This window comes from Danio rerio, chromosome 25 (genome assembly GCF_052040795.2).
Source record: "Danio rerio strain M-AB ecotype USA chromosome 25, GRCz13ab, whole genome shotgun sequence".
Lineage (NCBI taxonomy): Eukaryota > Metazoa > Chordata > Actinopteri > Cypriniformes > Danionidae > Danio > Danio rerio.
In genome coordinates, this window is record NC_141045.1 from 26,748 (window position 1) to 42,500 (window position 15,753).

General features: G+C 39.8%; 1 protein-coding gene across 2 annotated transcripts in view; it reads right to left on the bottom strand.

Annotated features, from left to right (window-relative positions):
* Window positions 1–9,535: 9,535 nt before the first annotated feature.
* The window catches only part of vwa5a (von Willebrand factor A domain containing 5A), a 13,966-nt gene continuing 7,748 nt past the window's right edge, over window positions 9,536–15,753 (bottom strand). Inside the window, 10 exon segments of one of the 2 annotated variants that reach the window (NM_001004604.1) lie at window positions 9,811–10,521; window positions 10,671–10,794; window positions 11,191–11,327; window positions 11,414–11,500; window positions 11,622–11,663; window positions 11,813–11,845; window positions 12,047–12,076; window positions 12,634–12,684; window positions 13,071–13,288; window positions 13,717–13,820. In NM_001004604.1, coding sequence (NP_001004604.1) covers window positions 10,442–10,521; window positions 10,671–10,794; window positions 11,191–11,327; window positions 11,414–11,500; window positions 11,622–11,663; window positions 11,813–11,845; window positions 12,047–12,076; window positions 12,634–12,684; window positions 13,071–13,288; window positions 13,717–13,820 — 906 coding nt within the window. In that variant the 3' untranslated portion in view covers window positions 9,811–10,441. 2 annotated transcript variants of the gene reach the window in all.

The window sequence follows — 15,753 nt, forward strand, 5'->3', positions numbered from 1 at the left end:
AGAGAATTAAACCAATGACTACATGCACTGAGACTTTTTCCTGCTGCGCATCGAATAAAGCAAATAAGAAATGCTCATCATCGAAGCCTATGGTAGGAAGTCAACTTTCAATAATTAAACACTGTCCAAGGTACTGTTGTATTGTTTCTTAGTGTATATATGCTCTAATAAACTAGTTGAATGAATTTAATAAATGTCAGTATTGCTCTTAATCACTAGGTTTGACATGTTAATAAATGAGCAATTTTCAGCAGTAGGCCATTATATGATTCAGTTTACACAAGTTTGACATTTATGGGGCTGTGTAACGTTTGTGTTTTGTTCCATGATCTTAAATATATACTGGGTTCCCATGCAAAAATTTTCTAAAAAATGTCAAGCTGATAAAGTGCTTTAAATCCTGATGCATTTTCACATTTGTTTTTCACTTGCTGCATTCATTATTTCATGTTTGAATACTTAACAGCCATTGTTTAAAACAAGTGTCAAACCCAGTTCCAAAAGGGCCACAGCTCTGCACAGTTTAGTTCCAACCCTAATTAAACACACCTGATCAAACAGAGTCCTTCAGGCTTGTTTGAAACCTACAGGCAAGTGTGTTAGCGCAGGGTTGGAACTAAATTCCTGGAGGGCTGAAGCCCTGCACGCTTGAGTTTGACACCCCTGGTTTAAAGGGTTATATTTTACCATCAAAAATGTAGCACGTTATACAATCAACTTATAGATTGTAAAAAATTAGTGTAGTGCCATTAAAGTGCCCGCTCACTTTTTACAAGGCCCGTCCAAAATATATTTCTGCTATTGTAATACAAATGCACTATTGTTGCATTATCATAGTTTCATTTTATGTCAAGTTCAGAGATCTTAAATACTTATTCCCCCTGCAAACATTTTCAATTGTTACATGTCATTTCTCCCCTTAAATAAAATTTAGCCAGAGGCGCGCAACATATGACCTCTAAAAAAGGTGCTGTAACATGTACCTATATGCAACACCCCAATATGATAGAGCAGCATAGCAGCGTTTAGTCACTTGGTTGCTTTTGTTTTTATTAACTACAAAGTTTCTCAGCTATTAAGTTTAATTGAACAAAATGAGCAGTTTGCATTGAAACATTACACAACCCATCAGTAGTTGCCTTTAAATGCAAAGAGCTTTTGCAGCATGAGTGGAAAATAACCGTATTAGTGCTGCCTGGTCTAACAATAGTTAAGGGTTTAAACCATAGAGCAGTCTCTGGAAGAGAAGTAATTACTCCGTTATTTCATTGACTTATTTTATACATGGTTTTTCTAACCAGTCATCTAAAATAATGAAATAGCCTATTATTTTATTAATGGTAGTTTAATAATTTGATTGACATCCTAAGCAATTGAGACCTTTAATTCGCCTGACTGCAGCAAGTATATTGCACGCAGCACTGTATTTGGTAGCACAAATCTCGCTCTGATCCAGGAGAGAATTAAACCAATGACTACATGCACTGAGACTTTTCCCACTGCGCATCGAATAAAGCAAGTTAACTTTCAATATTTTTTTCCTTTTTTGCTCTAAAGCTTTACAGAGAGGCACTGCTGTCCAAAGTACTGTTGTATGATTTCTTAGTCTATACATGTTCTAATAATCTAGTCACATGAATGAATTTAATTAACTAATAGTCGGTATTGCTCTCAAAATAATCACTAGGTTTTGACATGTTAATGAGCATTTTTCAGCATTTCAGCAGTAGGCCATTATGATTCCGTTATACACAAGTTAGACATTTATGGGGCTGTGTAACGTTTGTGTTTTGTTTCTGGATCTTTATTATATACTGGATAGCTATGCAAAAATTTTCTAAAAATTTCAAGCTGATAAATAGTGCTTTATATCCTGATGCATTTTCACATCCGTTTATTTAACTTGCTGCATTCATTTAATGTTTGAATACTTAAACGCCATTGTTTAACACAGGTGTCAAACTCCATTACAAAAGGGCTGCAGCTCTGCACAGTTTAGTCCCAACCCTAATTAAACACACCTGATCAAACTAATTGAGTTTTTTAGGCTTGTTTGAAACCTGCAAGTGTTGGAACTAAACTGTGCAGGGCTTCAGCCCTCCAGGAATTGAGTTAGACACCCCTGGTTTAAAGGGTTATATTTTCCCATCAAAATGTGTTATGTTATATAATCAACTTAGATTGTAAAAATTAAAGTTGAGTGCCATTAGTTAAAGTGCCTGCTCACTTTGACAAGGTCCATCCAAAATATATTTCTGCTATTGTAATACAAATGCACTATTGTTGCATTCAGTTTAATTTTATGTCATGTTCAGAGATCTTAAATACGTTTTTCCCCCTGCAAACATTTTCAATTGTTACATTTGTCAATTCCCCTCCAAATAAATTTATTCAGAGGTGCGCAACATATGACCTCTACAAAAGGTGCTGTAACATGTACCTATATGCAGCACCCCAATAAGATAGAGCGGCATAGCAGTGTTTAGTCACTTGTTTGCTTTTGTTTTTATTAACTTGAAAGTTTGTTTCAGCTATTGAGTTTAATTGAACAAATGGAGCGGTTTACATTGCATTAAAGGCAACTACTGATGGGTTGTGTAATGTTTCAAAGAGCTGTTGCAGCTTGAGTGGAAAATAAAACCGTATTAGTGCTGCCTGGCCCAGTTTGGCACAAAAATGGAGCATTTCCATTTAGAAAATTCAGCACGAGTGGAAAAGCAGCTAGGTTTATGAAAATTTTAATCTGGATGTAGAGAATCTCATAGCACAGAAACAGCACTCCTAAAGGCACATTCATACTTCTGCATCAAGCACACAAGTATGCTTCAGCACAGCCTGTGCATGGTCACATAGCCCTTGCTGTGGCAGTCAGACACTGATGCACACCTCAGTGAATAGAGCAAGCTGTGATTGGTCAGCTTTGTAGAGCTGACATGTGCCCTAACCTAGTCCTCATCTTCAGTCAGTAATTTGGGGGCTATTTCTGACAGCAACCTGTGTAAGGCCAGATTAAGCATCTGCAAACTACAATTTCTTCATCTTAATGTTGCCAAACTTTGACAAGCTATCAATAACTTATTGCTTATTCATAACTTAAGTTAGACTACTGTAATGAGTTACTAGGCGGTTGCCCTGCTGGCCTCACTAACAAACTGTAGCTGGTTCAAAATGCAGCTGCTAGAGTGCTTTCTAGAACTAAGAAATCACATTACTCCAGTTCTTTCATCAGTGCATTGACTCCCTATTAAATATTTAATTTACATTGTTATTGTTTATCTACAAAGACCTCAATGCCTTAGCTGCCCAGATATTAAGGGAGCTCCTGGTGTATTATAGAGCATGAGATTGAGTCCTTTAAGACTCACTAGTGACCCACGAGTCTACGCATTGATCCTGAAGGGTCAGTCTGTACACCAGCCAGTGATCTCTCCAGTCTGCAGCTTCTCCACAATGGATGTCCACCATTCTCCAGCCTCCAGTGCCTAGACTGCAGCTCTGTACAGGAAGTTTGGCCAGAGGAGAAATGCTTATGCCCAACTGAGCCTGGTTTGAGGTTATTTTTCCCCTTTACTTTGGTCGGTTGGCAAACTGGCTCGCTTGGTTTGGGGCTTGTGTAGTTGAGCATGAATGGATTTCTCATTGTTTGGACTTTCAGCAGTGTAATTAAACACCGAAATTAATCTCTGAAAAGTGAGCTGATTTAAACCTCTCATACCTGATGTGAAAAAGCATGCACATCCTCAAAGATCCTTAGCCCAAACAGTTATAATAGATAGAAGTTTGTATGAATGTTCAAGAAATGTTAATGTTAATGTGAATAAACCTCAAAGCAGCTGTCTGGCAAATTATATTGAGTTAAAGTTCTGGACCGATTTTAAACCAGTCATTAGAAATATCTCCCAAAGGGTTAACTTGTACATGAGACACTGCAAATGACATGGAGTACCGTCTGACAAATTTTGGAAATAGATGTACAGTCTGCCATTGTGTAGTTGTAAACGTCTACAAGCATGCTATGTGAAGAGGAAACAATTCACAATAGAACCAAACTGTGATTTTCATTGCTAAAGTGAGAGCCTTAAAGTGAGGGCTTTTGTTTTTGAAAGGATTCTCACTACCAAAAGGAATTCTTGATACTTGATGTTTTCATTTAAATTTGAGATTTTTGAAGAGGAAACTGGAACTGGTAAAGTTGAAATATTTATAGGTGAAGAAGTTCCAATATTCCCATGAAATTGAGATTGTAAAAGAGTAAAGTGTGGTTACTTTCACTGAGAGGTTCTGGGGTTAGATGTTCTAGGAGTTACAGAAAATCGTTTTTGAAACCAGCCATGTACACTACTGATGTTCTGGAGAAGGTATGTAGGGTTTTTTTCTCAAAAGTTCTGGGTCACAAGTTTTAGAAGAATAAATATTTTAAATCTTCCCACGGAAATAATGGATCTTAGAGGGAAAATCTGGTCATTCTGAAAAGTTGTAAAGTTATAATTTGAGATTTGGTGTTTTAAAGTGTCCCTATGGAAGTACTAATCTTACTCAACCTTAATCCTAGTAAATTCTGGGGTTACTAATCTTCAGTAGATCTCATGTTTGAATTGATGATTTTTGAAAAGTTCTCGAATGACTGGTGTAGGTGGTGTTGATGCACAATGTGCTGTTGTGTGGAGGTGCTAATCACCAGTAGAAGACTGGGCTTCATTTAAGGCCTGTTCGCCCCCGGCCACCTTCCCTGCGTGCTGTCCAAGTGGACCCAGGGGGGCTGAATACTTACCACTCCCCCAAGTGACCTTTTGTTAACACCGCAAGGTTGCCCAGGTCACCCGAGAAGAGTCTGAAGGGGTCTCTGTTTGGGGCCTACTCTGGCTAATCCAGAGACCAGGCTCCCAGATCCTCAGATTTCTCCAAGGAACGTGAGAGCTCTTGCCCAAATCAGCTGAACCTAACACGTAGATTCAGGAGTAGAAGTTAGCCATGAACTGGTCATTGCCTTCTCCTTCCCCATGCTGATTTTCTCCAGGGTATCTCTAGTCAACATGCAAGAGGTTCTATATGGCCAAGATAGCCTCAGAACTATTCCTAAATGTGACAAGAGATTTCCACAGAGATATTCCTGACCTCCTACTCATTAAATAAAATGAAAATAATTTAGGTGGTCAGGTCGAGGTTCAATCTGGCGGATATATCTATGTAGATATATCATTCTTCTACCAAACATCTCCTCTAAGGCAATGCAAGAACCAATCCGACATCATCCTAATATAGGATAACCGTTGGGAGCATTACCCTGAAGAACAGAAGAGTTTGGCCGTTGACCAGGCGTTGAGACACAGCATTTCGGCAGTGGTGAGTGTTCTCATGACCATTTGTTTGTTTGTGTTTTTCTTTGTTCTTGTTTGCATATTTTCATTCAGAATTTGATTATCTGATGTCTAGATTGTTTTCCCATACTTTGATTATCATATTTAAGCTTATAAAGACCTTTAAAATCGTGTTTTATTAGAGAATAGACCATATGCAAATGACTCATTAGTATTCGTGGTTTTGCACCAATCACGTTTGTTCTCTGTTGAGTGTGCTTTAGGTCAGTTTAAATAACTTATATCTCTGTTGTTTCTTAATATTTTGTTTTCTTTGTTTCGGCATTTTAATCTGTATATTATGTAGAATAAGTATTGAACATAAAAACTGTCATTACTAATTAAAATGTTTTTATGGGGTTACCGTTTTTGAGAAGTATAGCTGATTTAGTGGGGTCTCTTACAATCGTCCCAAAGATCAAGAGGTTTGTAAATTCTCTACTTGCTAATTGATTAGCAAATGTAAATCTTGTGGAGATGTCTGAAGTGATGATTAAACCAACTTCTTAAACATCTAAATTGACATACAAGATTCAATAGAGTGCACTTGTTATTGAAATAACCCAAGTAAACAAATTCTTATATAATAGTAAACTGATCTACACTGGGAGCTGATGCACTAAAATAAGACGTTTAATTAAGCTTTTGAAGTTAATTTATTAGGGAATAATTATCATTCAATTGTGTGGAAGCAGAATAAATTAAGTTGCTATGGAGGTTTATTCTCAGCAGCTAGCCTGAACTCCAGAGCAGATTAATAACCAGGCTAAGATTAATCTTAGTGATTTATTTGTTAGTTTTATTGTCAGTGGTATTTGAAATTACAGTGTTTTACAGTCACTCCATGTTATTGGCTATTTACATATATTTTCCAACTATTAGCATTGAAAATAAGTGTTTAATTTAAGTAGCAAGCACTGATACATGTTCATATATATTCATTTCAGATTTAACTATGGGGGTAAAAGAGAGATAAACATACATATACAGTGCTCAGCATAAATAAGTACAGCCACTGTTAAACATGAATCCCAAACAGTTTTATTTAACACTTATATTCATTAAGTGTCTGTTTATAAAGATAAAATATTTAAATTCAAATAAGATATTGCAAAAAAAATGAAAATTACAAACTTAAAAAGGCGGTTCATTCCGCTGTGGCGACCCCAGATTAATAAAGGGAGTAAGCCGAAAATAAAATGAATAAATGAATGACAAACTACAAATGTCAACAACTTCACATTTTTTAGATATTAGGTTCATTTATTAAAATCATAAAATATTTTTATGATGAAACATCAAGAATTATATTTATTAGACTCAATTAGAAAGACAAAACATGAAAATGATGCATAAATGATCATACAGATGAAGATTAAATAAGCTTGATGAAATTAACTAAACAGATAAAGCAGATCTGCAATATTGGCGTTTGCAATAATCTTCATGATAAATTCATTAGCAGCAGGGATGTTCACTGGTTACATAAAAAAGCGAGTGATTCCAAGCGATGTACATTTGGCATTTTACATAAACATATACAACATGTTGGCACTATATGGGGCATCTGCAGACTTGGATCCATGTCTATGTGATGTGCTTTGATAAGAATGCAGAGGTATTGTTACAATAAATATTATGAAACAATAAGGGATAAACAATCTGATTGCATGTGCAATTCAAACTTCATTGGTAATATATAAAATGTACTGTATAGCTATATGAACAAAAATGAGCTGACCATTTATAATTAGGAGTTTCTATATGCATTTATAGATATATGATAGTTTAATTGTTTAAATTAGAACAGGATTGCCTTACATTGATTGTAATTGAAAGCAATGCAATTTTAAAATTTAAAATAAAATCAATTACATTTTCAGAGCTGTTTAGATTAATTTCAATATTTAAGAAAGTCAAATTTGGAAGAATAATGTAGTGTAGTTGTAGTGTAGATTTGGCTAACAACCCAGACCATGCAAGTGTATTGTCTAATCTATGAGAAAATATATATATTTAAAAAAATATTGAATATATAATAATTACTCCCTTGCTGAGACAAAAAGGTAAAAGAAAATTAGCCTACATAACACACTTTCTTATGTAGGTTATTGTTATTTTACTCTTTTGTTGATGTAGAACATGTAGCTTGCCTGCACATACTTACCTAAAATTGAGTCAAACTAACACATTGCTATTATATCACACCAATTTGTTTGTGTTGACATACAATCATATCGATCTTAATCTAATTTTTTTTAAAAGGTTTAAGTTTCATGTTTTAAACACGTATTTAACATAGATACCTCTTCATCGTGTCGTGTTTGGTTGGGTGAGATAAAGTTCTGGAGGCTTAAAATAACACTGTATTGCCTCCCTCTACTGGACACAACAGGGGCGTAAAACTGCCTGGGCTGTAGATCTGTCTGGATCCAAGTCAGCAGCCTCCCCCTACTCTGTTGGCAAGGACTTTTACAGTTTTGGCCAGAGTTTGATGCATTTACATGTATTAAGCAGCAGGGGTCGCCAGCAGGTGGTGTTTCGCACAAACACTTAATCAGCCAGTGCTTTTGCAAAGAAATTACTAGATCAATTGATTTGATGCTTTGGAGAGATCGGCTTCTTACATCACTGGGGGAAATATCACAATATTCAACAGCCATGTGAACATATAAAGGCTATTTAGTTAAAAACTAAATAAATAAAAGCCTTTATTTGTTCTCTTCCCCTTCCCACGATGCACCACAGCTCAGATACAGATCACTCCTGATGTTGCTCTGGGGTCTCCACTGCTTCCAGAAACTGCTCAGAGGATCCTAAAGCGGACATGTTGACTGATCTGAGCGAGATTAAACACACTGGAGCCAGCCAAAGTCTCCTTTATGATCTCCTTTATCATGTTTAGCTCTGTATATAGCAGGACTGCACATTTGAAATGGTTTATGCGCTGGAATTAAATGAGTAAATGCACAGTAAATGTGGGTATAATCCATTTCGGAATTAAATGCCCTGTTTGGTGTGAAAGTGGGTTATCTTTAACAACTCTGAGGAAAGCGGAGTTGCCATTGCGACTCTTTAGATCAGAGGTGGGCTAACTGCGGCCCGCGGGCCATATGCGACCCGCTGAACAATTTCAATGATGCAGTTACAAGTGAACGCCATGTGATGGCAGTATTGCTGAGTACAGTTAGTGAAATCAGTAGAATGAGAACACAATTTGACTCGGAATGTTGTGTGTTTAAGGAAGAATGGACAGCAAAATACTTCTTCACCAATATCGGACAGAAAGCGCTATGTCTAATATGCCAATAAAGAAGTGGCGCAGCGGAAAGATCTGCAGGGCACGCAACGCGGGGGGGCACACGCGATAGCTCAGATGACATTGATGTACATTTGACTCAAATGATATGATAATTGCTGGTTAAATGTGTTAATTTTTGTCATAGAACATATTCTCCATGCATATATCCACTTTAAAAAGTAATTTTATCAAGGTTTTGTGGATTTATCAAGTTGTTTGATGACTGATCTGTATATTGTAAAAGCAGTGCTCATTAGAATTATGTAAATTTGACTGAATAGTAAACTTTAAGGATTATTTATTTTCAATGTGTTAATATGAGATTTGTTTTTCTATCAGACAATATATTTTCATTTCTCCACTGTGAAAATTACTACATTATAATTATTATATTTGATAAGTGATTATTTTATTGTTTTATGATGATTGATAAGTAAAGCAGAGCTATTTAACTCGACTTTTACATTTGACTTAATAATATAAAACATCTGTTTAGTGTTAATGTGACATGTTTAGGTCTGATTTTACATGCTCCATCACACTGCCACTATAAATAAAAAAGTTATTTCTGAAGAATTAGACGTGCGGCCCTTCACTTGGTTTGCAAATCTTGATGTGGCCCTCAGGTCTAAAACGTTTGCCCAGCACTGCTTTAGATCAACAAGCATGATCGCGTTCATCAGATTAGCTTAAACTAAGACTCTAAAGTGTATTTAATAAGCAAGCATTCTGACACAGCCACGTGCGCACTCGCTCTCTCTGTTAATATAATTAATAAGTTAATATAATAAGTCAAATGATTTTGTAACCGATTTGTTGTGTAAATCAAAAATATACTGTAAATATTTCTTAATGAGGTTAATAATACTGACCTTACTTTATTTAAATTAAAAACAGCTTTTATTCAAGAAATAAGCAATAAGAAATACAATTATTATGACTCCAGAATCATAATTCTTTTGGGAAACACTGTTAAATGTTCAGAAACATTATTGTAAATGAATTGGAGGGCAAAATAAATCGGCTTCAGCTGTAGGCCTGTCTGTTAAAGTGTACAGCTGCAGCGATGTGGCTTGATGTAATGAATGTTAGAGATGTGTTCTCCTACACCAGCATAACGTTACTGGTCAAATAAATGAAGGAGGAAGATTATTTAGAGTTCAAGTTATTTAATTATCTTGTTTATGAAGACTGCAGAGTGATGTAAACTAATGACTTCTAATAATTAGAGTAAGTATTTTGTGATGTATATATGGTCAAATGTGCACACAAAAGTACATGATGCCCTGCTCTGCCCGCGAATGATCAAAGGAGATTTATTAATGTAATTCACAAACATGAAATATGAACTGATGTTTACACCAAACTTTAGTAATATTGTTCTATTCAAACTATTTTTATGAAGATTTAGTCAAATAAAAGATTTTTCTAGAGTCGTCCACCATCATTTGTGGCTCAAAAGTATCGGTTCAGGTACCATTTTGGCACCAGTACCGTTTAAAAAGTATCGAAAAAACCCAAACGAACCCAACCCTGTGACAGACTAATGAAGAGACAGAGATACTGAACCACCATCACTGCAGATCAGGACACAGCGGAATGATGAACACAAGAACACACTCCAACACCTGACCCACAGCTCAATACACCCGCCATCAACATCTGGAGAAGAGCAGCTGGATTCAGGAGCAGCAATGACACCTGCTGGCTTCTTTGAGCACACTCTGTCACACACACACACACACACACACCCACACACACTCCCTCTGTCCTGAACCGCAGCTCAGATGCCCAGAGTTTCTGCAGTCAGCTGACAATCCAGGAGGAGATTCCCACTGCGCACACACTCAGCCACACCGGCCTCTGAAACACACACACACACAAACACACACACAAACACACACACAAACACACACATAAAGAGATATGACGACCAGTGAAACACACACACGCTAAGAGATATGACAACCACTAAAACACACACACACACACACACACACACACACACTCACGGTTCTGCGCGCGCACCCACGCCGCCGCCTTCAGGGCCACAAACTGCCACTCGACTCGATCCTGCAGCTTACAGGAGAACAACCACAGCAGGGAGAGGACAGTGGCCCAGAGCGGCCCGTCAGCCTGCAATACACACACACACACACACACACACACACACACACACGTCACTGTCAGCTGAGAGAAACATGTCTCACAGGACCACAATGATACACACATAAACATCGTCATGTACAGGTTTAAAACCACTCGTACAACAAGTGTTTGTTTATGCCACGCACACACACACACGCACACACACACAGACACACACACACACACACACACACAGACACACACACACACAGACAGACACACACACACACACACAGACACACACACACACACACACAGACACACACACACACACAGACAGACACACACACACACACAGACACACACACACACAGACAGACACACACACAGACACACACACACACACACACACACACACACACGCGCACGCACACGCACACACACCTGTGCCGGAGTGTGTTTCCGGAGCTCCTCCTCGGGTTTCTCCAGGACCGCAGACAGAGCGCTGCTGATCTCCCAGCTGCCCGAGGCGCTCTGCAGGGACACCAGCTGGAGTAGTGGGTCCTGCTGGTGATCAGGTTCTGCAGCACAGCACACGTCAGCACTGGGTCAACACAGCTGAAGTACACACACACACACACACACACACACACACACGACTGAATACCTTGAGCGGATGCAGAATCACACTCCATCAGGATGACGGGGGCAGACGGCTGAGAGACCCGTGCAGACTTTGCTTCACGGTACATCACTGAAACACAACAGCAGAACATTCTGAGAGACGAGCCGAGAGTCCGGCTGGGTTACACACACACACACACACACACACAGAGCGAGATCACATGACTTATACAGGAGTGTATCTGACTTACTGCCGTCTCCTCCTCCTCCTGCACGCAGAGGAACACGAGCAGCTGATGACAGAACACACACACACACACACACACACACACACACACACACAGCGTCAGGCGCACAAATTAAACTGACACAGACAGACGTTATAGACATTCATAAAGAAGGAGGAGGAGGAGCCTCAGGGAAAGCAGGATATTCCACTTACAGCATGCGTAGTCATACGCCATCATAGGAGGAGCTGAAGACACACACACACACACACACACACACACACACACACACACACACACACACACACGAGCGTCAGACGCACAATAATAGATCCACAAACACAATCAGATCAAGATGAACCAGAATCACTAGACTGACACACACACACACACACACACACACACACACACACACACACTTATGAAAGATGTAGAAACGCTTCTCTTACCCCCTGATAAACAGCGAGCCATCGGAGCAGCTGATGGAGGAACAGGAGACGCAGATTACACACGAGCCAACAATGAACAACAGTAGACAGTCAAACACACAACCAACAACACACACACACACACACACACACAACCAACAACACACACACACACACACACACACAACCAACCAACACACACACACACTCACACACAACCACACACACACTCAAACACACAACCAACAACACACACACACACACACACTCAAACACACAACCAACAACACACACGCACACACACACAGACACACACACACACACACTCAAACACAACCAACAACACACACACACAACCAACCAACACACACACACACACACACACACACACACACACACTCACACACAACCACACACACACTCAAACACACAACCAACAACACACACACACACACACACAACCACACACACACTCAAACACACAACCAACAACACACACAAGCACACACACACACACACAGGTCCCTGATAAGCGGGCAGGAGAGTGTGCAGTGGAGGTGTGTGTCCAGCACAGTACAGTGGGCATGTGGTGAATGTTTATTTCTTACCCTGCATCCTCATCATCCTGCTGCGGGGGGCGCTGTGGCATGCCATCATCTCTAAATAACAAAGCGTGATCATTAATGCAGCACAGTGATAATTCAGCAGAAATGAGAGCATTGTGTGAGGGAACAGCCGGTTCTGCTGAGCAGCGGTGTTCAGTCCTGCTCTCCACACTCACAGCCCTCCGACTCCAGCACCGACACTAACCCAGATCTGACGGTCACTAACAGAACAGAGCTAACCCAGCCCTGACCTGGACCCGGATCAGACTCAACTGATTCTGGGGGACGGAGGGTCTGGACGGGTCCTGCACACTGCAGGAGTCTAGTGTTCACTACTGAGGGAACATCTGAAGAAGAGGAGCTGGATTCAGGAGCAGGACTGACACCTGCTGGTTTCTCTGAGCACACTCACACACACACACACACACACACACACTCACGGGGCACCGGTATGTTCCTCTGCAGCAGCGGCCCCTTCACCGTCTCTCCGCTGTGTGTGTGTGTGCAGATGAAGGCGGTGTGTGAGCTGCTGACTCCACACTCCACACTCAGCTCCACGATGCGGCTCCTGAGGGCCTCTGCTTTATCCCCGCCCGCCCGCTCCTCCTGCTCCAGACCGCGGATCAGCGTACGGGCCGCCAGCCAGTGCACCGTCAGCCTAAACACACACACACACACACACACACATATTCCTGTTAAACTAGGCGTTGATTGTGTGTGTGTGTGTATGATTGTGTGTGTGCATAATTGTGTGTGTGTGTGTGTATGAGTGTGTGTGTGTATGAGTGTGTGTGTGCATAATTGTGTGTGTGCATAATTGTGTGTGTGTATGATTGTGTGTGTGTGTGTGTATGATTGTGTGTGTGTGCATAATTGTGTGTGTGTATGATTGTGTGTGTGTGTGTGTGTATGATTGTGTGTGTGTGCATAATTGTGTGTGTGCATAATTGTGTGTGTGTATGATTGTGTATGTGTGTGTGTGTGTGTGTATGATTGTGTGTGTGCATAATTGTGTGTGTGTATGATTGTGTGTGTGCATAATTGTGTGTGTGTATGATTGTGTGTGTGTGTATGATTGGGTGTTACCCAGTGTCTCCCGCTGGTGTGAGTGTAAACTGCAGCTGGTTGGTCACCGGTGTGTTGTTCAGCTTGTATTTGATCATCACGGCTCCGTCACTCTCCGATGAGCTCTGTGGGTGGATCAGACACATAATACAGAGATCATCATCATCATCATCATCATCATCATCATCAGGAGCGAGCGGCGTCTGCCTCTATGCAGCGGCTGCTCTGAGGTTAGGGTCAGCGCTGTCGTGTCTCTCAGTGAAACAATTCCAGAGCAAAACTGGACTGAAGCAGTTTACTGGAGCCTCACTCTCACACACACACACACACACACACACACACACACACACACACACACACACACACACTCTCCCTGTAGACATGATGCTGCTGTACACGACACACACTCACATGTTTGTTTTGTGAAAAGTGGGGACATTACATAGGTTTCCATTCATTTTATACAGTCCAAACCGTATATTATATTGCCCTCACCCCACCCCTAAACCCAACCATCACAGCAGACAGTGTGCAGCTTTACTCTGATTAAACTCTTCCTGTAGGATTTATAAGCATTTTGAGAAATGAGGACGTCACCAATGTCCTCATATTTCACCTGCTTTTAGTAATACCTGTGTCATACCCATGTCATTATACACATCTGTGTCCTGATATGTCACAAAAACACACACACACACACACACACACACACACACACACACACACACACACACACACACACACACAGTAATATAAGGACAGCTCATCTAAGAGTGAAGTGTGTGTGTTTATACTGTGATTAGGGCTGCACTGACCCTGGTACTGGGATCTGATTTGGGTTCAGTACCGCAGTTTTGCTGGATCAGGTATCGGCCGGCTGGTACCGGTCTAAATCTGACCTTGCACGCGTGCTGTATTCTGTGTAATGTATAAGCTAACAAAGACATGAGGGCAGCTTATTATGAGGCACGAGAGAGTCCTCCTGTCGGCATGTGCTGAAGCTGTTCTACAGTGTCAGGGCTCGAAATTAACTTTCTTACTTGGTAGCACCGGTGCTCCCAACATGAAATATTTAGGAGCACCAGAAAAAATTTAGGAGCACCCACCAAAAATTTATAATATTGACAAGTTGTATATTAATGGATCTAACTAATGCTGTGATGATTTAATATTTGTGCAATAATTCTAAAATGAATGTTGAATAATTATAAAATATTAATGATGACGATGATGACGATAATACTAATAATGAAATATATTTTTCATCATCATGCTGCCTTGAATTTGCTTTAATGTAAGTTATCTGCTATATAAAGTCCTACTGTTACTTTATGAAAAATAAATTTATAGTTTGCATCAAACACAAATGAAGCATTGTAGTAAGAAATATTTGTTTTGTACTATTATGTTTATATGCATGTCAATTTAATAAATAGTAGCCTATTTCTGCTACAAAACAAACTATATAATATAATAAATCCATTAAATTCAATGCTGAAAGCTGCAAAGCAGTCATCAGTAATTAAATAGAAAAATAATATACACCTCAAGAAAGAACGGACAAAAGAAAGTAAGAAAAGTCTCACTTTTAAAAGTTTTGGTTTCGGTTCGTGTCGTTTTAATGCTCAGCTTCGTTACGCGCTGAATTACATTTTTCTGTGTTTGTGGAAAAGCCTGCTAGTCAGCCGACCCAATATATGAGGGGGACAGAGCAAGATTCTCCCAATGACCACCGGCGCAATACTGTTCTTTGTTATAACCCGCATCAGTTTAAACGCAGTAAAGGCAAGCTTCATTGGCGATGTTGTTTTAGCGGACATTTGCGCTGTTGCAGCCTGATCTCACGAGGAAACGTATGAAAAAGTTACGAATTGCCGTGAGATTGTGTTGGCAGCACACGCAGTGCATGCAACGCATCGAGATTCAGTGTACTTTTCACTCTTCAGCAGTTTGCATTCCCCGCGGTCACAGAAGCTCCCTCCCTATCATCTGACAGCGGAAAGTCTTGAATGATTGACAGCTAATATGAACCAATATAGCGGCAGGGAAGAGCAATTT